The sequence below is a fragment of the Schistocerca cancellata genome, chromosome 5 (assembly GCF_023864275.1).
Source record: "Schistocerca cancellata isolate TAMUIC-IGC-003103 chromosome 5, iqSchCanc2.1, whole genome shotgun sequence".
Classification (NCBI taxonomy): domain Eukaryota; kingdom Metazoa; phylum Arthropoda; class Insecta; order Orthoptera; family Acrididae; genus Schistocerca; species Schistocerca cancellata.
In genome coordinates, this window is record NC_064630.1 from 771196145 (window position 1) to 771222333 (window position 26189).

Here is a 26189-nt window from a genome sequence, read left to right on the forward strand (position 1 = left end):
TTTTCACTAACAAGTGTGAAATTTTGTTGTTTTTGTCCTATGGTATCTACCACATTTTTTTGTCATTTCTCACATTTATGTCTATGGCATCTTGACTGAAGAGAATAAAAAAAAGCCCTACAAATTTTCCGTGATATCCCATTCATACTATCCTAGAGGTGCATCATGTTTCTTGGGCAGAATTTATTTTATTGCCAGCATTAAGAAGAATGGGCATCCAAACATGTATGTGATTATTAAAGATGGAACACTCACTTAAGTTGCAAAACAATGGGAATTGCTGTGACCTATTCAATGGAACCAAGATTTGGGGAAATTACAGAAAATACTAATATGGTTGGCTGGGCAGGGATTTGAAGCCAACTATTGAATACAAATCATATGTCTTAAGCTTGTGACACATCACTCAATCACTGCAAAAGAAATGTTAGGTCGAGACAAATCTTTCCAGGATTCTTATCTTTTGCCACTCACCATTCCTAAATTAACTTCTTGCCATTAGTTAATTGCAGGAAAAGCTGTTCTCTAATGTGACAGCCACCATTTTAAAAACAATAGAAATAGTTACGGGTTTTACAGAGCAAAAAAGAAAGCATAAGTTTCAGATTATTGTTATAAAATTTTTGCAAAAACTCACCAGCAGCCACAGCAGCCAAAAGTAATTTGAAAAGATAGACAGCATCTGGCATGCAGATGTTAGAATTAAGAGATCCTTCACATGCCTGTAAAAGAAAATTATTATATGTACATTCAGTCATATAATACAATAACGTAGGGTAAGCAACACATAAGTGAAAACTTTCTGGATTAGATATGTGCTCTCAGTGATGAGATCTCACAAACATACTTCCAAAAAATTTAAATGTAGTCTGCTTCAAACATGTAGCTGTTAAAACTGTGCTGATTATTTTTGTCAACAGACATCTGGAAAGAGTGTAACAAGAAGTGCAAAATTGGTAACATAAAACGCGATTATGGTTTGCTTTATATGATTAGATAATTATGAGAGAAATCCTTTATGTAATAAATACAAGTATATAATAATGGCTGTTATTTTATTCCAAAGATGAAGCCGACCCTTTCCAATCTGTACACATAGAAAGTTATCCAATGAAAGCACAAGCAAACCATGATGTCAAACCTATGAATTCCACAAGTAAAAGTGCAGCATTTAAGGTAAAAATACGAGGACTTCCGCAAAGATAACAATTTTTTCTGCAGAAAATCTAGCAAGCATTTTCACCATTTTAAAAGATTACAGGTCCAAACTTTTAAAAAGCTGAATGGTACGTATCCTAAATTTATAAAATCGTAACCAAACAACTTTGAAAAGCTGTCTCATAATACAAAGTTAAATAATATTTTATACAGGCAACCCCTCGTGAGGTCTGACAATTCATATTTCACATCCTATTCAAACACTAAATCTGCAGGGACTCATTGATGAACAAATAAAAGTTTAAAACCCACTTGTATGTACAGAACTGCCAAGCAAGGCAGTTAGTGTCATGGTTGGAGGGTGATTTAAGGGGCTCCGGAAAGGCTCAAAATCATGAAAAGTTCAATTTTTACTTTTTTGCGTTTTCTGAATCTGCAGACTATTACCTTTTAATAGATATATAATTTATTCAATTCCGAAGACTACACTATTTTTAAATTTTTTTTGGAAATGTGTTCTACATGGGCGTGACCCACTGTGGCGCTGTTAAACTGCTGTCAAATGGTGTTATTATTAACGTCCGTGTTCATCAGGTACATTTTAGTGATGTGAGATAAAGTATGTGTTGTGGCTAACCTGTGAGGGTTCAATATATATCGCTGGTGTGATTGTTGATTGTTTCATGTTTATTTACTCTGTCGTTATCTCGAAAATATTCGTAATTAATTCTGTTTCTTGAGTCTCTGTTTTGTTGAAATATAATAATGAGTAAAAGTAAAGTTATTAGAAATCCTCTGAAGGCTTTTAAGAAAAGGAGAAATGTTGGAAAGCCAAAGGTATGTGTTATTACTGTAAACAATAAAGACGATAACCAAGTGAGTGAACCTAACCTCTCAAGTACATCTGCCCATAGCAGTCAAAGTGGGAAAGAAAATACTTCACAGAAGAAGCTTGGTTCAATGAGTGAAAACTATGAATGTTTTATGGGCGAATCGGATGTGAATGCAATATTTGATATGTCGGTTCTCAAAGGATTTTTTTCAAACTGTGTAAGATGTATTCATTGTAGTGAAGTTGGTCTGGAACTCTCCATAACAAAGCACGTAGGACTTGCTAGTGAAATACAACTGAAATGTGATAAGTGTTCATACATGACCACCTTTTGGAACAGTGTTGCAGTAACTGCAACTGAAGAAAATGGTAGCAAAATCTACGAACACAACATTAGATTTGTTTATTCCTTGCGTTCAGTTGGTAAGGGTGCTACTGCAGGTGCAATTTTCTGTGGCATCATGAATCTTCCAAATCCCCCAACCAAGTTTACGACCTATAATAAATTAATAGGGTCTAAAGTAGAAGATGTCTGTATAGAATCTATGAAGAACACTGTGGAAGAGGCAGTAATGGAAAATAATGGTAACAGAGATTTGATTTACCTGGCATAAACGGGGACACACATCTCTTCATGGTGTAGTATCTGCCACCAGTATGTATACAGGGAAAGTTTTAGATGTAGCAGTAATAGAAAAGTATTGTAGATGTCCACAAAAATATAAAGGTACACATGAAAATAATTGCAAAGCTAACTATAGTGGCAGTAGTGGAGGAATGGAAGTGGCTGGTGTTGCCAGTATATTCCAGCGTTCTGAGGCATGTGATAAAGTGCGATATGTTAATTACCTTGGTGACGGTGATTCTAAAAGTTTCAAACATGTTCAAGGACTGAAGCCCTATGGTGATGATGTTGTAGTGCAGAAATCTGAGTGTATTAGACACGTACAGAAGCAAATGGGAACAAGACTTCGGCGACTGAAAGCTTCGTACAAAAAACAAAAACTCAGTGATGGTAAAGGGTTGGATGGGAAGGGAAGGTTAACTGACATTGTAATTGACAAAATACAGAACTATTATGGAATGGCTATTAGGCAAAATACACAAAGTGTCGACGAAATGAAGAAGGCTGTTTGGGCTCATTTTTTTCACACTTCTTCAACCGATGAAAATCCCCAACATAGCTTGTGTCCCAAAGAAGAAGACAGTTGGTGTAAATATAACAAAGGATTGCTAACTGGTGAAGTGTACACTCATAAGCATAGTCTGCCTCATGCAATAATGGAGGTGATAAAACCTATTTTCAGAGACTCAGCAGCACCTGAACTGTTGAAAAAGTGTATTCACCGAAAAACTCAAAACCCCAATGAAAGTGTAAATCGTGTTATATGGTCGAGAATCCCCAAGACTGTATTTGTTGGAATAGAAACACTTCACTTTGGTGTGTATGATGCTGTTGCGACTTTCAATGATGGCAACATTGTAAGGTGCAAGGTATTTAGAAATATGGGAATGAAGATAGGTTCTAACATGGTACGAGCGATGCTTGCTTTAGACAAGGAACGCCTTCGGGCTGCAGACAGGGCTGTAAAGAGTCTAGAAATACAAGCAAGAGTAAACAGGAGGAGGAACAAGAGGAAGCTGGAGGAGGAGTTTGCAGAGGATGAAGATAATCCATCCTATAGACCTGGAATGCACTAAAAAGTTAATCCAATCGTTGTCGCTCGATTCCCAAAACTTTTATTTTCTCATACTAATTACATGTTTTCTAAGGATCTTCCAAACATATTTGTTTCAAACTTTCAGTAAATGTTACACAGTACCTTCTGCATAATTTAACACAGCCTTTTTCCAAAAAACTGTATATTTTTGAATATATAAATAAAAAATTGCAAAAAAATGTTGTGAATTTTCATTACAATTGAAAAAAAAATCATCTTTAATAACTGAACTAAAATTTTGTAAAATCCCTGTGTTAAGTTGTAGCCCATATTCCAATAAATAATCTGTAAAAAGTTCAACTTCCTACCTCAAATACTTTGTGAGGAAAGATGTAATTTATAAGCGTTATTTTAACATTGCAAGTATAGGGCGTTCCGGAGCCCCTTAAGGTGAATATGAATGCATAGTTAGCTCAAAGATTCTATACTGTTATGGGGATATAAGGACCCAGTATACGAGGAAGCACCATAAATGAACTTCAGTCTCTCCAAGGTCAAAATACTGAATGCATATGTATTGCAGATGTCATGATTTAAGATAATGGCAGGTGGAGAATGACTATCACGGATCAACGATCAATGCCAGCCAACAGGCAGGCAAAGAGAGAGAGAGAGAGAGAGAGAGAGAGAGAGAGAGAGAGAGAGAGAGAGAGCAGTCTTCCAGGGATGCTTATAGCAGAAGATTTATATTTTCATGAAAAATAACATGATAAAAAGTGAACAACAGACAAGACACTACGAAAATTTTTAATTAAACCTATACATTGTACGCTTTCTGAACACTTGAATAATACAGTAGTAGATAAGCAAAATCTGAATCTTTTTTATTAGAAAATAGCAACCCCTTCTTTATTTTTAACAGCAACTATGAGTTGCTATCCAAAATTTTCGGGACTTGTGCTGCCATCTGTTGAAAACCTTACCTTTGGACTAATGGCCACCATCACCCTCGAAGTAGTTCCTGTTGCATGTACACACCGGTCCCAACACTTCTGCCACTGGTCAAACATTTTCTGGAAGTCCTGTTCTTTGTGGGTGCTTATCACCGCCAGTGATGCTTCTTGAATCCTCTCTAGAGTTTCGAATCGATGGCCTTTCAACTTGAGTTTCAGTTTTGGGAATAGCGAAAAGTCGCAAGGTGCCAAATCTGGCGAGTATGGTGGGTGGGATACAACCGCCATGTTGTTTTTTGCCAAAAAGGTCCTCCTGGTGAGCAACGACTTGTGACAGGGCGCGTTGTCGTAGCGAAGCAGCCAGTTCGCTTGATGCCAAAATTCGGGCTGTCATCGCCACACGTTTTCATGGAGCCACCGCAAAACATCACAGTAGTATGCGGAATTCACTGTTTGGTTGGGCTGAATTCTTTGTGCACAATTCCTTTGGTATCAAAGAAAATGATAATCATGCTCTTCACTTTGCTCTTCACCTGTCTCGCTTTTTTGGGTCTTGGAGAGCCACTCAAACACATGCGTACAGCTCAGGCTCTGTTCCCCAAACACTTTTTGAATCATTGCAAGGGTCTCCGTAGCACTTTTCCTGACAATGGCACAGAATTTGATACACACGCGCTGTTCTGTTCGCAGATCCCTCATAAAATTGCCACACACCACACACAGAGTATTACGGAAATCACTGTAGACATGCAACACGTCATCCCAGCTGAATGCCACTCCGCACACTGACTCATCAGATATGCAGCTCTCGCCACCTAGCAGTGCAAAGTTCTATTATACCTACTTTCCAGATGGCAGCACCAGTCCCGAAAATTTTGCATTCCACCTCATATTCTGTTAATTAACGAAGTTATCTTAAAAATATTTAAGTCTAGAGTATAAATTAAACTGATTCCTGACAATCTGTTCGTTTGTAGATTTACCTAACACATTAAAAAATTTTAAGTTTAACATCCCTAAAGATCAACTCATTGCTGGCGAGCATTATGCCAGGAACTGTAGCTCAGTTGGAAATGTTGAATAGGAATGGAAACTGTCCAGAAGCTTAGCAAAGCTCTCATTCTTCTCCATGTCTGCAGCAACCTGCTGTGTTCTCATCAATGGACGCAACTGGAGCTGGCACTCAGACACTTCCCAACTGGTGCCAGGGGTGGCACTTTGAAGTTCACAGCCGACCCCAAGCGCAACCCAAGCAGCAACCTCTGTGCCACTGCAAATGAAATTGACTTGAGATGGTCACTGTGATATGTGGTGGCCACAGGCAGCAATGGTTCATGTTCGGCATTGACATTAGAAAGTTCTAGGACAGAGTTGCATGGTTGCAGTTCGTAGCTACCGTTCGTAGTGGAGATCAGCCTGCGATACTTAGTCTACAAGTGGAGTTGTCTATAGCCTTCATGTAGCGAAAGGTGTTTACTACAGCAATTGACAGTGTGGCACCCAGGACGGCATAGTCTTGTGGACACTGTATTCAGTAACGAACAAGTAGACAGGCCACTGCTTAGTCGTATTTGTCCACAAGCACATCCAACAAGTTGCTGTACAACTTCAGTTAAGTATCACAGCGCAATAAAGTGTATGTGTGCGTGTCACAATTTGTCTGCACTGTCAGTTCCTCTGTCCACCTTGGAACACTTAAGCCTAATATAGCGTGAACAAGCCATTCTAACCAGATGACCCGTACACATCATATGGCAACAAGAATTCTGAACTCACTGCACATCATCATTTACTGCATCCCTTGGATATTCCTTGCTTACTTGTTTGTTAACTTTTTGTGCTTATGGAAATTTCTGTTACAGATCGGTGTTCTTTGTTTTTGTTATTTAATTGCTGTGCTACCATAGTTCTTAAGTTAGCTATAGAATTTCTTGTGTGTTTGTTTTTGTATTTGTTTACCACATGAGAACTACCATTCCAAACCCCTCACTTGCCTGCCCCACAATCAGCAGCGCCATAAGCGTAAACACATGCAGCACTATGGCTCGATTTAAATCAGTTTCTTCAGTTACAGGTGCAGTCAATGAACCAGTTTATGGTACTGATGAAGAGGTTCATCCAAATGCACATGGTAGCAAATGAGATACTGACTCTGACTCCGTAACCCACTGCACTGCCACAAGCAGCACAGCCTTCGCTGCTGCCTCCATTTTGACAATTTGAAGAAGAAAAGGAAGACCAGTTGGAATATTTGCCACAATTTGAAGCACAGCTGGCCGCTCAGCAAATTCAAAATACTGTCAAGCAGTCTTTTTTTCTGTCCACCATTGGTGTCACCCGTTTACCACATTTGTGCGAAGTTATTCCCTACTACAAGTCCAGAACTAGTTACCTATGATGAGCTTATTCGAGCATTGAACAAATATTACGGTAATGAGATCAGTGTGGTGGCTGCCAGATTTAAATTCTTCAGGTTCATGAAATAACCAGGTCAGACACACATGCAATGGGTGACAGATTTGCACGGGCTCACAAGACAGTACAAATTTAAGTGTGAATGTGGAAAATACTACAGAGACTTGTTGATTCATGATGCTATTACCCAAAATGTGGAAGATAGTTGAATCCATGAACAAATCTTAAAATACCCTGATCTCATGTTGCAACAGGTTTTGCAGATTATTGACTTTCATGTTTTGTGCAACAATGCAGCGGACAGTTTTCAAGCGGGGGACATTTGTGACATAGCCTCAAAAGGTAATATTGTGAGGCAGCATAAGCAGCTCACTTTAAAGGCAAACACACAGCAGCCCTGTCAGGTACACCACAGCTTGCCATGTAACACCATGACCGGAAATCTATCAGCATGAAGTCTTGAATCTCAGAAATGCGACTGGTGCATTTTGTGTTATGTAACTCGTTTTGCATGTGGTAAGAACGTGCACATTTTGCAAGTGACAAAGACTTCCACTGAGAAACAACACCCACATAACTCGAACTTTCATGTGCATTTTGTTCAGTCTGAGCCGAGCTGTGATGCTAGTGTAGCACATAGCAGTGAAACTGTGCAGTACAAAGAATCAGTAGGTTCTTCAGTGCAATTCCACTCGAACAAAATTTTGTGGACCTTGTTATTGCTGGCCGAAGTATTCAGTTTCAGTTACACATGGGTGCTTCAGTCTCATTGCTAAATCAAAATACTTATGATCTGCTTGGCAAACTGAAGTTAAAGAAGCCAACAACTACTCTGACAACGTATAATGGAAAGGATATCCCAGTATTAGGATCTTGTAGCCTTCCTGGCATCTATCAAAATTTGCAAAAGACTGTCATTCCAGGTTTTGTGTTCACGGGACAGTGCTAATATTTTTGGTGTTGATTTGTTTGACTTGTTTGGATGGCATATGTCTGGATGGTATATTGTATACATTGCACTAGCAGTTACTTCATTTGGCTCTAGAGACAGTGTTGCTCAGTTGTGTGACGAATTTAAAGATTGTTAGCTGTAAAGCTACCAATTTTGTTACTCGTGTGGCAATGAAAGACAATGCACACCCCTGCTTTTGGAGAGCCTGTGTAGTACTATATGTGCTCCACAGAGTTGTCAAAAAGGAACTTATGCAGTAATAGGAAAAAGGCATCACTTCACCCATCACAGCCAGTCTGGACATCCCCACCAGTTTTTGTGAAGAAGCCTTCAGGGAGTGAGAATCTGCACAGACTTTAAGGTGACAGTGAATCCTCAGACAGTAGTTGATATGTTCCCACTGGCGCAACCTGATGAGCTTATGGACCGCTTAGGAGCATGTCGCTACTTCTGCAAGATTGATCAGTACAATGCCTACCTACAGAGTCCATTAGACGAACAGTCACAGGAAATGTTTGTGATTAATACACATACAGAACTCTACAAGTTTCTTCGCTTGTCTTTTGGTAGCACATCTCTACCAGTGATCTTTAAACGCTATCTGGAACAATTAACTGCATCTGCGCCTTCATGTACAAATTACTTGGATGACATTGTGGAATCAGGCTGTGCGGCAAAAAGAGCACCTCAGTAATTTTTCATCGCCTATTAAAAGTGCTGTCAGAGGCAGGCCTCAAAAGTAGCAAAGACAAGTGTGTGTTCTTCCAGACTGAAATTGAGTAGTTAGATCATGTGAACACTTCCCAGTGCTCATCCGACACAGTCATACTTGTAGGCTATTTGTGACCTCAAACATCCAAGAAATATCTCTGAATTGCAATCAGTACTAGGGAGCTGACCTACTATATCCGCTCAGTTCCTCAAGCAGCTCTAATCGCAGTGCACTTACATCACCTTCAATGCAAGAATGTATCTTTCGTGTGATCCCACGAATGTGACATCGCATTACAGAAACTGAAAGACGCTTGTACTCAACAATCATTGTCTGGTTCATTTCAATCCTGAAAAATTGTCCGTTTCAATCCTGGCAAACTAGTTCCCTTGGCTACGGCCACACCCTCTTACCACACTGGTGCAGTATTCTGCACAGAGTTGGTTCTGCAGACAGACCATTAACTTTCACCTACAAACTTCTCAACAAGGCTCAGACCAATTATTCACAGATAGAGAAAGAGGCTCTTGCAATTATTTATGAAGGACTAAATTCCACCAATAATTGTATAGAAGAAAATTCTGCTTAGTCACTGACCAAAAACAATTGCATTCACTTTTAAATCTGGCCAACCCTATTCCAAACCGCACTACAAAAAAATTGCAATGATGGGTTCTCATTCTCTCACATTATTAGTACAATATAATTTACAGGCCCACAGCCAAGCAAGCCAAAGCAGACACACTCTTGCGTCTTCCAGTGGGACTGGATGTGGACTTTGACACTTCAGAAGCATCATGCTGTCACCCAATAAAGAGGAGTTAAATGCTCTGGACCAATTCCCCTTAGATCACTGGAAGGTCGTCTACGCTACAGCAGTGGACCTGGACTTGCAGATTTTGTTGCACTACATCTGTACAAGTTGGCCTCGCTCAGTGAAACAAATCATTAGCCTGGTGATACACTGATACTTTGCATGTTGGCATGACTTATCAGTGCTTTAAGGTGTTATTTTGCTAGACACTGAATCAGAACATTTGCATGTGGAGATCCAAAACACTCTCCAGAGGAACGTACTCAGCTTGCTCCACCAGAGTCACTGGGGCATGTCTGCACAAAACAATCAGCTCACAGACACACTGCACTTGGTTTGGCATGGATGCTCAAATAGAACAGATGACAGCACTGTATCATGCTTGTGTGGAACACCACGCAGCCCCTCCTCAACATCTCTTTTATTGGCCAAATCAGAAGCGCCTTGACAGCACATTCATTTGGACTTTGCTGGACCCTACTGGAACATTCATTGCCTGATTCTCAGCGACGCATATAGCAAGTTTCCTTTTGTGATGCCAATGAATTCAGTATCTACACTTTGCTTGCTCTAGTCTTTGCAGTCCATATTTTGCATTTCAGGTCTTCCAGTGTTGCTAGTGACTGACAATGGACCTCAATTTGTGTTGGTAGAATTTGAGGATTTTCATGCCACCAGTGGCATTCATCACATAACCAGCAAACATTTTCACCCTCAATCAAAGGGAGAAGTGGAGCGCTTCAAGCACACTTTCAAACAGCAGATGGCTAAGCTACACACCAACCACACGTGGGAATTTTTTGCTGCTCTTCCTCTTCTTGCCTCACTACTCCCAGCCCTGCAACAGCCCTCTACCAGCAGAGTTGCTCCGTGTACTGCACCACCACACACTGCTTCAGCTGCCGCATCCGCCCCGCCTCCCCCCACCCCCCTGTGGAAGCCAGCATCTACAATGCCCACTCCAGGAAATGTATAAAGCTAATCAACAAATTTTTTTCACGCTGTATGGCAGACAAAAGACCTGAGAGCGTGGCAGTATTGTAAAATCATCAGGCAGATCCATGTTTCTTGTACAGGGTCTAACAGGTTTGCAGCAGCGACACTGGAACCAACTTTGCCCTCGTAATTTGCGTGATGCTGGCATTGAGTCTTTGTTTACAACAGACCCCCCCCCTTGTCATAGCAACAATTGACATTACATGATGATGGTGAGGAGGTTCAGGGTGGGAGATGGAGTGAGGGGAGCAGTGTTGTGTCCTCCCTCATCATCTCATCATCATTTGGAAATTGACGAGATTGGAACTAGATTGATTGGGAACTTGTATGGGTGCTGATGACCTCAATGTTGAGCACCCCATAAACCAACATCACCAACATCATCATCATCATCATCATGGCCAATAGACGCAACTAGAGCTCGCGCTCTGAGACAGTTTCTTAAGTTTGCCACCACCCACAAGTGTGGCCCAATCAGCAGCATCCACGCCACCAATGAGATAGACTTCCACATTGTGGTAAGCAGTGGTCACAGGCAGCAATGATTCACATTCAGTGTTGGCGTATAACAGTTCTAGGACTGTTTGCAGTTTGTAGCTACAGTTTGTAGTGGAAATCAGCCTGTGAGACTTAGTCTACAAGTAGAGTTGTCTACAGCCTCCACAATGGGACAAGTGTTTACTACAGATATTGACATGTAGTGCCCAGGACAGATATGTCTTGTTGACACTGTATTCAGTAACGCATGGCTAGACAGGCCACTGCTTAGTTGTATCTGTCCGAAAGTACATCAAACAAGTTGCTGTACAACTCTTGTTAAGTATTGCAGTGCAATAAAGGATATATGTGTCACTAATTTGTTTGCACTGTCACAGTTCCTCTTTTTACTTCAGAACACCTAAACCTAATAAGACGTGTGCAAGCTGTTCTAACCAGATGAACCACACACATCACAATGATTCAACTGAACAGGGAGTAGTTATGTTTATTCATACCAATAACAAATAATAAATGAAAATCACTAGTTTGCTTTTGTTCTAAAATATTACTTTTGTTCATTCCACTAACTGTATTCCCCCCAAGATCTTCCAACATCATACAAATGACAGCAGATGTCGATGAAGAATAGGTGTTACATGCAAAGCAGCTTCACAAACTGTTAAGAGCACCTGGTACATACTGCTACTTTAGTGGAGGAGTGTTCCCATGAAGGTTATAAAGTTCAAAGTTGTGCAATTATTTAAAAAATGGAACAAATACAAAATGAAAATCAGTTACTGTACTTCGATTAAAATAATCTTGTGAGTGCCTGCCACCATCCAACCATGTCTTTTGTTCAGGTTCTACTGATTGAGCTATCTAAGCAAGGTTGTGAGTTGCAGTTGCCCACGAAAGGCAATGGTCTGAGGTTTGAGTCCCAGTCTGGCACACAGTTTTAATCTGCCAGGAAGTTTCAAATCACCACACACTCCACTGCAGAGTGAAAATTCGCTCTAGAATATGTAATCTGACTGCCTGGAATGTACACCATATGAATTTTCAACACTAAACATCTACACAATGCACAACAGCTTGTCCCCTATCACTCCTCCCACTATTCTCCTAAATACTTGAGAGATCAATGAAGAAACACGGTGCTACATTCTAAAATAACCAAGTACAGAATAACAAAATAAAATGCCGACACAATACATGTGGTAACCTGGCTGAGAGGCCCTGAATAAATTTCTTGGACACATCAGCATCATCAATGAGAACATAAAATTTGTCATGGATGTGGAGAAAGACCACTGTCTTACATTCCTTGACATTAGGGTACCGAAGAAACAAGATGGCATGACAGATCAAGTTTTTACACAGAAAACTGACAAATTCAAATCTATGTTTGCACATGTCTACTTGTTGCCACCCACATTAATGCAATACTGTTTTGACAAATTTTGTTCACAGGGATCGAGCCATGAATGTCCACAATGGCTTACCTACAAAACTGCTACACCTGAGAGAGGTCTTCTGAAGGAGTGGCTACAGCGATATACAAATTAAAAAGGCAGTATGAACTATGTGCATCACCTGAACAATTATTTTATCGAAATGATGTGGAACGAGTCAGTTCACAGGGCACGCAAACATGTTTCGTGTTAACACTGATGAACACATTTTTTAGTAACTCATCATGGAATAAAAGTTGTCTAGCATACTCTACTGAAGAGTGAAAATTTCATTCTGGAATTTTAGGTTAGGTTTAAAACTTTCTTTGCTTACTGTCACACATTTTATGTTATTGGGAAAATTATCAAAACTTTTTGCTGCAGCATATTAACTCGTTTCTGAGCCACCAACAGCTTTAGTAATGGGTAATAAAGGTATTTTTCCCATCTAGTGTTGCGGGTGTGGACATCACCACCTTCTCAAATTGCCATGCATTATTTATGATGAATTTCATCATCAAATATATGTATTGTGATGATGCAGTTAAAATGCCTCACTCCTGGAAGACGTACCTACACGATGACCGTGAATGAACATCACATATTACTCTTACTATTCACTTTTGGATAATCGATACTTTCTTTCTAAGTGACGAGTTACCCCAGAAAATTATTCCATTAGACATTATTGATTGGAAATATGCAAAGTATACCAGGAGGCTGAGTCATTTATTTCCAAGACAAGCAATTATGCAAAGACCTAAAGAAGCTGAAATTAATTGCCTGAGAAGCTCAGTAATATGCCACTTCCAGTTAAAGTTTTCATCAATAAGTACACCAAAAAATATGAAGCTTTTCAACTGTATTAACTGACTCCTGTTCATCTTCTACAGCAATTGTACGTATGGCTATTTGTTGTACAGAACTGAATGTAGTGTGTTTTCCCAAAATTAAGGAACAGTTCACTTTCAGAAAAACACTTAATAATTCTTTGAAAGAATTAACAATCTCTGCTGCTGCTGCTTTTTCTCTAATGGGACGTACCCATGATGGACCCATTTTCAAAACTTTGTATTTATTCAAGTACACATCCAAAATGAACGAAGTTTATATCAATGAAAAGAGAAAGTTTCAAAGCTTTTTTAAAAATTTTGTTTGATATTAATTAGTTTTTAATAATTAGAAATTTTATAAATGTTCGATGTGCCCACTGTTGGCTGTATGGCAAACATCGATGTGGTACCCAAACTTGTCCCACACACGTGAAAGTGTATCTGCTGTTACTGTGTGCACAGCAGCAGTGATCTGGTTGCGCAGATCGTGCAGAGTGGTTGGTAGAGGCGGGATATAAACAGTTTCTTTCACATAACCGGCCACTTCTGAAACCATCATCACCCACCGCCGCCCCCCAAAACTTTGAAATTTCCTCTTTTTATTGATATAAAGGTTGTTCATTTTGGATTTGTACTTTAATACATATGAATTTTTGAAAATAGGTCCATCATTTAGAACAACCCTGTATAATGACACTAGTTTCATTTGCAGAAAGTACCAATTCTGCTTGTTGACAGGTGGAAGGTCATTCAAAATTATAGGGAATAGGAGTTGATAAAAAATTGAATCTGTGGGACTCCTTTTGTGATTTCTCCCCAGTCACTAAAATATTCTATCTTTCCGACATTCTTTGAATTATTGAGCATAACTTTCAACACTCTCTCTGTCACGTATGATCCAAACCAGTTGTGTGTAAAGCCATCTATTCTGTGAAACTTGAGTTTTTCTAGGAGTGTAACACGACTTAAACAATCAAACGCCTTGGAAAGACCACAACAAAAATACCAACTGGTGATATTTTACTATTTAAGGCTTGTAATATTTGGTGGATGAATGTATAAATAGCAGTCTCAGTAAAGCAGCCCTTCTGGAATCCAAACTGTGACATGTTAAGTAAATTGCTTCTACTTAAATGTGAGGCTACTCTTGAGTACTTTTTTTAATATTTGGAAAAAGATGCCAGTAAGGAAACTGGACAATAATTATTTAAATCTTTCTGTCACCTTTCTCATAAAATGGTAAAACAATTCCAATTTTAATCTGCCTAGAAAAATTTCCTGTGTCAGTGATGCATTCATATATATCACTGAGGACATTACTTATTAAGTTAGAGCAACTTTTCACAATTCTGTCTGAAATTCCATCAACATGATATAAGGTTATGCTACGTAGAATTTTTATATTTCTATTAATTTCAGTCAAGGATGTTGATGCTAGGTCTAGCAGCTTAAAAGTTTTGAGGAATGACACTTTTAACATATTCTCTTGCTTCTTTAATTGAACCATTTAATACTGTTTTTGTTGTTACATTTACAAAGTGAAACAAAGTTCTCACAACTTGTGAACTATGAGTCATAACATTGCCATTTAATGTAACTGTTATGGTACAAGTATCTTGTAAACTGACTGGCTGTTCTGTCTCTCCTTTGACATTATCTCATACAGCTTTAATCTTATCATCTGCATTATTTATTCCTGTCAGGGTGTGCATAGTTCTGGACATTTTAATGACTTTCTTAAAACACTACAGTATTTCTTGTAATATGCAAATAACATTGAATCTAGACTTACTCTGGCCTTTATTCCCTCCTTGTCTTACATGAGATTCTAATTCCCCTTCCTATCCATAGCTTACTTGCATTTTTAAAAATGGGTTTTCTGGATAACTTTTTAGGAAAGGTACTTTCAAATACTGTCACAAATCCAATTTGGAATAAACTGAATCTGACGTTAGCATCTCTTTTTATACAGGGAGATTCAGGAGGAAAGTCACATAGTTTTTGAGGTGATTCTACATGTGAAAATAAACTGAGAAAGTCCTATGAACATGTGTCCAATTTTCCATTGTTACAGAACTGTAACAGGTTGAAGACTATACATATCCACAAATTGATACAAAGATGAGTGTGAATATTACCTGCCACATTGCTGTATAGGTGCTGTGGTGGACAGAATAATGGTGAGAAAGATGACTGATTGAGGTGAGTGGGTTCTCCAACAGATGGCAGCACTTTGACATCGCACCTAGACAACAGCTGCAAGCATACCCAGTGTGCAATTGTGGGTTGGATCAGTGAGCATTTGTGAGGCCATCTGTGTGTCATTCTTGAGTGTTGTTTAACTGAGCATGTCCATTGTGTCCGTGAATACCAACGTGCCGCATATGTTCATCTCGACGAACCTTCTGTGACAGGGTATGTCCTAAGAGATTTTCAAACATTATGTGAAACTGTAACACTACCCAGTGTACCTCAGAAGGTGAGGTCACCCAGTCACTTGTGGTAAGGAAAGACATTATTGTGGTACAAAGGAGTTCCACCACCAGTACATGGCACATTAACTGCTAGTTCAATATTGCACAGACACAAATGTGGTGTACATTACATTCCAAGGGCTTGTACCCATTAATGTGCAGCCTGTGCAACATCCGCTTCGAGGTGACTCAGTAAGCAGACAACAATTTTGTGAAAAGTTGACTGTACACAGAGACATCATGCAATACACTTTACTTACAGATGAGGCTACAATTACATTTAATGCTATCATGAACACCCACAATTCTCTTACATGGGTGCTGAGACTAAGGAATGATAGCATTGAATAAAACTGCAGCCTCATCTGTAAGTAAAGTGTATTGCATGACGTAATATTCACACTTGTCTTTATAACCATTCATCGATGTGGGTAGCACTCAATCGGCTCCTGTTCTGTAATGACTGAAAATTGGACACATGTTCACACGACTTTTTCAGTTAATTTTTGCATGTAGAATCATCTCGTAAATTATGTGACATTCCTCTTGAATCACCCTATATATACAATCATCTCACACCATTTCTTTTAATGTAAAACACTATATCCTATTCTCATTCATAAGTCTCACTGCTTTCTATGAACCAGCCTCAGGGGTGCAAGTTGCAGTATTGTTTATTTCCATTAATTCTGCATCATGATCGGATAGTCCATTAACAATCAGTTACACATTAATTTTCTCAGCCTGAGCACTGTCCATAAATATTTTATCTTTTAGGGTCCTGCTATACTGCCGCACATGAGTTGGAAAATTAAGTACTGAAATTAGACTGAAACACCCAGATAACAATTCCAATTCATTTTTCTTCTGTGTATCTTTTAAGAAACCTACACTGAAATCCCCCCCATGTACCATGGACCTTGCCGTTGGTAGGGAGGCTTGCGTCCCTCAGTTATACAGATAGCCGTACCGTAGGTGCAGCCACAACGGAGGGTTATCTGTTGAGAGGCCAGACAAACGTGTGATTCCTGAAGAGGGGCAGCAGCCTTTTCAGTAGTTGCAGGGGCAACAGTCTGGATGATTGACTGATCTGGCCTTGTAACATAAGCCTTGTTGTGCTGGTATTGTGAACAGCTGAAAGCAAAGAAAACTACAGCCGTAATTTTTCCCGAGGGCACGCAGCTTTACTGTATGGTCAAATGATGATAGCGTCCTCTTGGGTAAAATATTCCGGAGGTAAAATAGTTCCCCACTCAGATCTCCAACTGGGGACTACTCAAGAGGATGTCGTTATCAGGAGAAAGAAAACTGGCATTCTACGGATTGGAGTGTGGAATGTCAGATCCCTTAATCGGGCAGGTAGGCCAGAAAATTTAAAAAGGGAAATGGATAGGTTAAAGTTAGATATAGTGGGAATTAGTGAAGTTCGGTCGCAGGAGGAACAAGACTTTTGGTCAGGTGAATAAAGGGTTATAAATACAAAATCAAATAGGGTTAATGCAGGAGTAGGTTTAATAATGAATAAAAAAATAGGAGTACAGGTAAGCTACTACAAACAGCATAGTGAACGCATTACTGTGGCCAAGATAGATGGAAAGGCTACGCCTACTACAGTAGTACAAGTTTATATGCCAACTAGCTCTGCAGATGACGAAGAAATTGATGAAACGTATGATGAGATAAAAGAAATTATTCAGGTAGTGAAGGGAGACGAAAATTTAATAGTCATGGGTGACTGGAATTCGATAGTAGAAAAAGGGAGAGAAGGAAACATAGTAGGTGAATATGGATTGGGGCTAAGAAATGAAAGAGGAAGCCTCCTGGTAGAATTTTGCACAGAGCATAAATAAATCATAGCTAACACTTGGTTCAAGAATCATGAAAGAAAGTTGTATATGTGGAAGAAGCCTGGAGATACTAAAAAGTATCAGATAGATTATATAATAGTAAGACAGAGATTTAGGAACCAGCTTTTAAATTGTAAGACATTTCCAGGGGCAGATGTGGACTCTGACCACAATCTACTGGTTATGAACTGTAGATTAAAACTGAAGAAACTGCAAAAAGGTGGGAATTTAAGGAGTTGGGACCTGGATAAACTGACTAAACCAGAGGTTGTACAGAGATTCAGGGAGAGCATAGGGGAACAGTTGACAGGAATGGGGGGAAGAAATACAGAAGAAGAAGAAGAATGGGTAGCTTTGAGGGATGAAATAGTGAAGGCAGCCGAGGATCAAATAGGTAAAAAGATGAGGGCTGGTAGAAACCCTTGGGTAACAGCAGAAATATTGAATTTAATTGATGAAAGGAGAAAATATAAAAATGCAGTAAATGAAACAGGCAAAAAGGAATACAAACATCTCAAAATAAGATCCAACAGGAAGTGCAAAATGGCGAAGCAGGGATAGCTAGAGGACAAACGTAAGGATGTAGAAGCTTATCTCACTAGGAGTAAGATAGATACTGCCTAGAGGTAAATTAAAGAGACCTTTGGAGAAAAGAGAACCACTTGTATGAATATCAAGAGCTCAGATGGAAACCAGTTTTAAGCAAAGAAGGGAAAGCAGAAAGGTGGAAGGAGTATATGGAGAATCTATACAAGGGTGATATACTTGAGGACAATATTATGGAAATGGTAGAGGATGTAGATGAAGATGAAATGGGAGATATGATACTGCGTGAAGAGTTTGGCACAGCACTGAAAGACCTGAGTTGAAACAAGGCCCCAGGAGTACACAACATTCCATTAGAACTACTGACAGCCTTGGGAGAGCCGGTCCTGACAAAACTCTACCATCTGGTGAGCAAGATGTATGAGACAGGTGAAATACTCTCAGACTTCAAGAAGAATATAATAATTCAAATCACAAAGAAAGTAGGTGTTGACAGATGTGAAAATTACTGAACTATCAGTTTAATAAGTCATGGTTGCAAAATACTAACGCAAATTCTTTACAGAGGAGTGGAAAAACTGGTAGAAAATCAGTTTGGATTCCGTATAAATATTGGAACATGTGAGGCAATACTGACCCTAAGACTTATCTTAGAAAATAGATTAAGGAAAGGCAAACCTATGTTTCTAGCATTTGTAGACTTAGAGAAAGCTTCTGACAATGTTGACTGGAATACTCTCTTTCAAATTCTGAAGGTTGCAGAGGTAAAATACAGGGAGCGAAAGGCTATTTACAATTTGTACAGAAACCAGATGGCAGTTATAAGAGTATGAAAGGGAAGCAGTGGCTGGGAAGGGAGTGAGACAGGGTTGTAGCCTCTCCCTGATGTTATTCAATCTGTATATTGAGCAAGCAGTAAAGGAAACAAAAGAAAAATTTGGAGTAGATATTAAAATCCATGCAGAAGAAATAAAAACTTTGAGGTTCGCCGATGACATTGTAATTCTGTCAGAGACAGCAAAGGACTTGGAAGAGCAGTTGAACGGAATGGATAGTGTCTTGAAAGGAGGATATAAGATGAACATCAACAAAAGCAAAACGAGGATAATGGAATGCGGTCGAATTAAATCAGGTGATGCTGAGGGAAACTGATTAGGTAATGAGACTCTTAAACTAGTAAAGGAGTGCTGCTATTTGGGGAACAAAATAAACTGTTGATGGTCAAAGTAGAGAGGATATAAAATGTAAACTGGCAATGGCAAGGAAAGTGTTTCTGAAGAAGAGAAATTTGTTAACATCAAGTATAGATTTAAGTGTCAGGAAGTAGTTTCTGAAAGTATTTGTATGGAGCGTAGCCATGTATGGAAATGAAACATGGACGATAAATAGTTTGGACAAGAAGAGAATGGAAGCTTTCGAAATGTGGTGTTACAGAAGAATGCTGAATATTAGATGGGTAGATCACATAACTAAAGAGGAGGTATTGAATAGAATTGGGGAGAAGAGGAGTTTGTGGCACAACTTGACAAGAAGAAGGGATCGGTTGGTAGGACATGTTCTGAGGCATGAAGGGATCACCAATTTAGTACTGGAGGGCAGCGTGGAGGGTAAAAATCGTAGAGCGAGACCAAGAGATGAATACACTAAGCAGATTCAGAAGGATGTAGGTTGCAGTAGGTACTGGGATATGAAGAAGCTTGCACAGGATAGAGATGCATTAAACCAGTCTCAGGACTGAAGAACACAACAACAACAACAACAACAACAACAACAACATTGAAATCTCCTCAATCTGCTAATCATTTCTTCTTGTCTGACAAGTAGCTCACTAATGCAGCTAGATTTCTCATAAATAGCTCAAAGTTTCCTAGAGGAGAACTGTAAACGGTTACAATTACCTGAAAAGTATTCTGCAGTAACATCTCACACGCGCATTCTTCTAAGTTCTGATCTAAGAGGTCTGTTCAAATAACTCCACAACTTTGTCCACATAATTTTTCTATGCTTATCTTTTACTTATTGTGCATGGTATCCTTTGAAATACCCTCCTCCACAACCGATACTGCTCCCAATGCCATTTTTGCGAATTTTCTTTATCTCATCTGCATTGCAAATCTTCATCCTTTCAATGAGGTTTCCAAGAGTAGAAATTATAAAAAAGTCTGCAGGGACCAGGTCTGGAGAGTACAAAGGATGAGGCAGCAAAGTGATTCCATTTTTTGTCGACAGACATGCACCAACAGGGATGAATGTGTGGATGCTTTATCATGATGCAAGAGCCATGAATTGTCTCATCATATTTCACACTATTTCCTTCTCACATTTTATCACAGGCGTCGCAACACGTTCCGATAGTATCCTCATGGTAAGTTCCTATGAGACCAAACTGCTGAGGTCATCGGTCAATAGTAACATTGATCAACAGTTTGTCTCTCTGGGATGAATTCAGGATCAACTAATCCTTCATAGTTAAAGAAAACTATCGTAATGGCTTTTACATATTGCCTGACCTTACAAGGTTTTTTTGGTTTCGGAAAACCTTTCCCAACCCATTGTGAAGTTTGAACCTTGGTCTCAACATGATAACCATAGAGCCATGTCTCATCAACAGTTATAATTCCCTTAAGGAACATATCGTTCTTATTTGTGCAAGCCAAAAGCTCTTCACAGATTGCAAGGCAAAGGTCTTTCTGGTCTTGACTCATGAGCCCTGGGACAAACTTAGCGGCAACAAAATGCATTCTAAGATGTTGTGTCAGGATTTCATGACAAGATCCAACTAAAATGTTACATTGTTCTGCAATCTATCAGACTGTCATTTTCAATTGGGATTCACAATTTTGCTGACATTCCTGACATGAGGGTCATTGGTAGACATCGAAGGGCGTTCTGAGCAAGGGTTCTTTAATGTCCGGCCTTCCATTTTTAAACCACGTCAGCCATTCGTAACACTGAGTACGGTTTTATTCATTTTCACGTCAAGATCCATAAGACCAAATTGAGGAGCAAATCTTGTTCCTTGACAAGGTTTAAAAAACTCTTATAGCTGTTGGATTAACTTTCCTACATAGTTTGTAATTATACATTACATTTATTTGAGTACATAAGCCTTTTACAGTTAAAATATGTGCATCATGGTCTGAATGGCCATTCTCCATTTTACCAACAAAATGCCTATCTAGTAATGAAGAATGAATAAATATATTGTCCATGGCTGTGCTACTGTTCCCCTCCACCCCAGTTGGAAAAAACACAATCTGCATCAGATCATATGAATTTAGGAGATTTGCCAACATCCTTTTTCTTGCACCATCATGTTCAAAATTTATGTTGAAGTCACTACATATAACTAATGTCTGATACTTCCTACAAAATGAATAAAAAACCGTCTCTAGCTTGAGCAGAAATGTTCTAAAGACAGAGTTAGGGAACCTATAAACAACAACAACAATTAGATGTTTAGTTTCACTAAATTCAACTGCCCCTGCACAACATTCAAATATCTGTTCAATGCAGTGTCGTGATACACTATGGACTCAAATGGAATACCATTTTTTATGTACATAGCCACTCCCCCACCCCACAAGGAACTTCTTGAAAAACAGCCAGCTAATCTGTATCCTGGTAAAGGAAACCTGTGAATTGTTAAATTATTTACGTGGTGCTCCGACATACCAATAATTTCAGTCAACATCTATAAGAAGTTCACCAACTTTATCTCTAATACCTCTTATATTTTGATGAAATATGCTAATTTCTTTTCTACTTGGAAACATGGCGTCCTCTGAAGATGAGCCCTTAGTTAGAGAGACTTTCTTTAAGCAGGTATACCTATCAGCTGACTTCAATCTAAAAAAGATGCATCTCTGACACCAACAACTACAGGAAATTTTCCATGAGTGATCCCACCGCCACCCACTACACTGTCACCTATAAGCTTTGCCAGCCTCCCCTTCCCATACCTACTGAGGTGCAGGCCATGCCTAGTGAAACCCAATATACTAATAGACCCAACTGGCACCACAGAAATGTGACCCATGCCATCTGCCATCAGTGCCATCCCCAGCCCCATGTTAATGCGCCTAACAGCTGCATTAAGATGAGGCCAATCATGATGCTGAAACAGTTGCATGAAATGCACATTAGTGCCACCAGTCGTGTAGCTATCTTACCAGGTCACCACCTACATCATATTCCCCGTCCCTATCAAGACTGTTCCCTGCTCCACCCACTATCACTACCTGATCCTCCTTCGTAAAATTCCTACATAACTCCCCTATGCTGACAGTCACCTGAGCCAACCCTGCACTAAGCTTCACAACGCTGGTAACCTGGTACTCACTCCCCGACATTTCCTGCAACTGTTGGTCCACACCTCTACCGTGCGAACTACCTTCTTTCTGTTAGACTTTGCAACTGGCCTAGGCCTCCTAATTGCTGAGGACTGCTGCATGTTCCCTACATCTACAGCTACAAGAGGTTCCTCTCCACTCAAATCTGACAGTTGATCAAATCTATTGCATATACGCAAAGTATAACTGTCTGAATACCTTCTCCTCCTAGATGCCTTCTTGACAACTGCCAGTTCCCATTCCCCACCACCCTTCACCCTCCTCAACCTGTCTAGTTCCTACTTGGCACATTGTAACTGCACCTGAACGGCACAGATCTTATGCTCCTGCTCCTCTATCAACTTATTTCTACTACAGATTCTGCATTCATAGGGGAGGATCTCACTAAAATGCCCACTGGCTTCTCCACTGAATCCACCCCCCCCCCCCCCAATGAAAATACTTCAACAAATCCCACACCATAACCCACTACTCACAAACCTATGAGAGAGCCCACACTTCTCACTCATAGTAATATTTTACAGTTACTGAAAAAAAAAAGAAAGAAAGAAAGAAAGAAAGAACTGTACGTCTACGTTACCTAAGTTCAGTTACACCAGTAGAACTACTTATAGAACTAACAATAGTGGTTTCGAAATTTTCTGTTTACTAAGAAAGCAAATACTTGTATTAACACTACTACACCACAGCTAATACCAATACAACTTCACAAAATTATTAGTTAAAACCAAAAATTCAAGCGGTCACTGTAACACTCAACAAAGTTAAAACACTAAATTAAAATTTTATTGAAATATTTCACTAGAAACAATAAGAAACAACAGCTGAAAACTAAAGCACGAAGTTTACTAAATGAGTTCAACGCACAGAAAACTATGAAAAACACAGCGAGTGAACATTTCCAAAAGTTTATTAAATTGTTATTTCGCCACAAACAGCATGAAACACCACTGAAAAGCACTCATCACTGTAGGCTTCTTGTATCATTTGGTGTGTCTCTGTAAAAGCTTTTTGTGTTTCACACAAAATTTTAATGCAGACATGTTGCCCCTTTAACTCTGCCATCTCGAAATTCACAAACTGTGCGACACAACGTTCTACTCAATAAAGCACTGAAAAATAACTAACAGACATACAACAATGAAACTTCTGGTAGTTACATATTAAGCACGGGCATTTGTTGGGATGTCAATCACATTTGACTCCAAAATACCACTGGCATGAATTATGAATGTTCCGGAATTTTATAAACAGATCTTACACACAAAAACTGCTTGTGACCTTTTTTTTTTTACTTGAGCCCAACTTTTCGATATGTTGCAACTTGTCCTTTTTCCATGTCCACTCTATATTAAATTGATGCTAGTTTATAACTGTCTATATTTAATTCTTCTTTCCCTGTGGTTATATGGTGTTCAGAGAGGCTCAGAGCATCTATTACTTAAGGATTTTCACATCGTATAGATACACAAGAAGCTCTTCCATCTTGTTTTTCAGTCCCCTAATATTCTGGTGAAACAAATTAATTTTACTCTTCTGGAAACTGTTACATATAATATGGGCCTGTAGTGTTCTAATTTCTTTCAAGGCTGTCTGTTTATAGCCTGACACTAACCTAAAAAATGAGCCCCTCTGGGGATTTTGTCTTGTGTGGTTGTGGCCCCACTTATACTTTCTGCAAGATGCTATTCAGGTGCAGGGCATGACTTGTGCATCCCCACCTCCCAAAGGCAGCAACAGCTGCAGCACAAATATGAATCTATGTTGAAATGGCATTGTCACTTGTAGCAGAGGCAGCTGGCAGTGAGAGTGAATAGAAGAACTAGATGTAAGCATAACACAGTTCTCTCACCATGTATGGTGTGAGTTCATGAAGCTAGGCCTGTGGCAGCTGCATGAGATGCATGTCTGAGTGATCTTCACTGTGCCTGCATACTGTGAATAGGTGCCACCCCTTCATCCACACTGGTTTCATCTCATCAGCAGGGCACATAAGTGAACAAAATATAATAAATTTTATGATCTTATCTGCAACCAAATTTTTCACTGGCAAAAGATATTGATTTTCCATTGTTTGCAGTTACAATTAAATTGTGAGATATTTTCTAGTACATGTTTGAAAGTATTGGCATTTAAAATAAAACAAATAAGTAACTGTTCTCAACAGCACAAAAAGGGTTGCATAAAGCACACATTGCAAGCTTTGTTTTACATATTTTATTGCTGTGCCAATTGTCTTATTGACATAATATACAGTGCAATGCATAACGTGTTACCTAAGACTTAGCACAAATATTTATATCAGAGCCACATTGAATCAGGAATTCAGGAATTTCTACTAGAGCAAAAGTGCAAATTATTGTGTACTAACGATTGTGTTGTGGAAGTACCCTGAACATTCAAGATTTGTAGGAAGGAATTTTAACATAGTGAATATAGGCTGGGACATACAAGGATTTGTTGCATGTGGTACAGACAGTATTGTGAAGTAGCTCTGAACACTTTCCCCGAACACAGTCTTGAGCAACTAGTTTGGCAATCTGCATGTACTGGAAATATTTTAGACCTCGTAGCAACAAACAGGCCTGACCTTATTGACAATGTCAGTATAGAGATTGGAATTATTGATCACAGTGTCAACGCCACGTTTCCTACTTAGGAAATGAATGGACATAATTTAATTCCAATACGATAGACAAAGAGGAGTTATGGGCTAAGTTTAAAACTGATTGTAGATCATGTTCTGGAGAAATCTGTGCCAAGTAAGTAGATAAAGGATGGAAAAGGCCAACTTTGGTTTGGTAAAATAAGTCAAAAATGCTGAGAAAACAGAGACTGCTGCACTGTCAGCTCAAAAAAGAATGCAGAAATCGTGACAGGCAAAAGTTAATAGATATTCATTTGTCTATAAGAAGATCTAGCTTCCATCACATAACGCCACAAGCTGTGTTGCAAGCAATGTGGAGTAGTCGTTAGCGTCACAGACTGGCGTGCTGCTGGTCGCCAGTTCAAATCTGAGCACCAGCAAATGTCTGTTATTTAGTATTTATCATTTCTGGAAGATTCTTGGAATTTCTTATGTTTGTAACATCTGCATATTCTGGAATAATCAAGGTTTGTATAAACAGTACCAGTCACCATCCAGGAGTTCAGTTCTGTTCTGGAGGAGGAGGATATTAGTGTTTAACGTCCCGTCGACAACGAGGTCATTAGAGACGGAGCGCAAGCTCGGGTGAGGGAAGGATGGGGAAGGAAATCGGCCGTGCCCTTTCAAAGGAACCATCCCGGCATTTGCCTGAAGCGATTTAGGGAAATCACGGAAAACCTAAATCAGGATGGCCGGAGACGGGATTGAACCGTCGTCCTCCCGAATGCGAGTCCAGTGTGCTAAAGTTCTGTTCTGGCTGTACACTGACGACCCTGCTTTCGGATTCGTAATCGACTGTGGTTTTCAAAACATTTACATCACTACAGCTCCAATAAGGCAAAGTTAAAGCCATTTCCTACACAGACATGAACCTGTACACAAACAGTACATCATTCCCAAGGTCTATATAGTCAGGAGACCAGTGGATTTCAAAACAGCAGTAAGTCACCAGGCAGCCATCAGCATTTTCTGGAGATGCTGGTCAAGACCCAATAAATGAATGTAGGGATTCAACTGATTCACCAAACATGTGTACATTTACTTGGATGGCACAACCAAGCAGAGG

At 39.4% G+C, this 26189-nt stretch overlaps 1 protein-coding gene across 1 annotated transcript in view; it reads right to left on the reverse strand.

The window, feature by feature from the left end:
- LOC126187421 (transmembrane protein 208) overlaps positions 1 to 26189 on the reverse strand; it is a 60210-nt gene that overhangs the window by 20215 nt on the left and 13806 nt on the right. The window contains exon 4 of the mRNA XM_049928494.1: positions 638 to 722. Within this exon, the coding sequence (XP_049784451.1) occupies positions 638 to 722 (85 nt within the window). The remainder of the gene's footprint in view (positions 1 to 637; positions 723 to 26189) is intronic.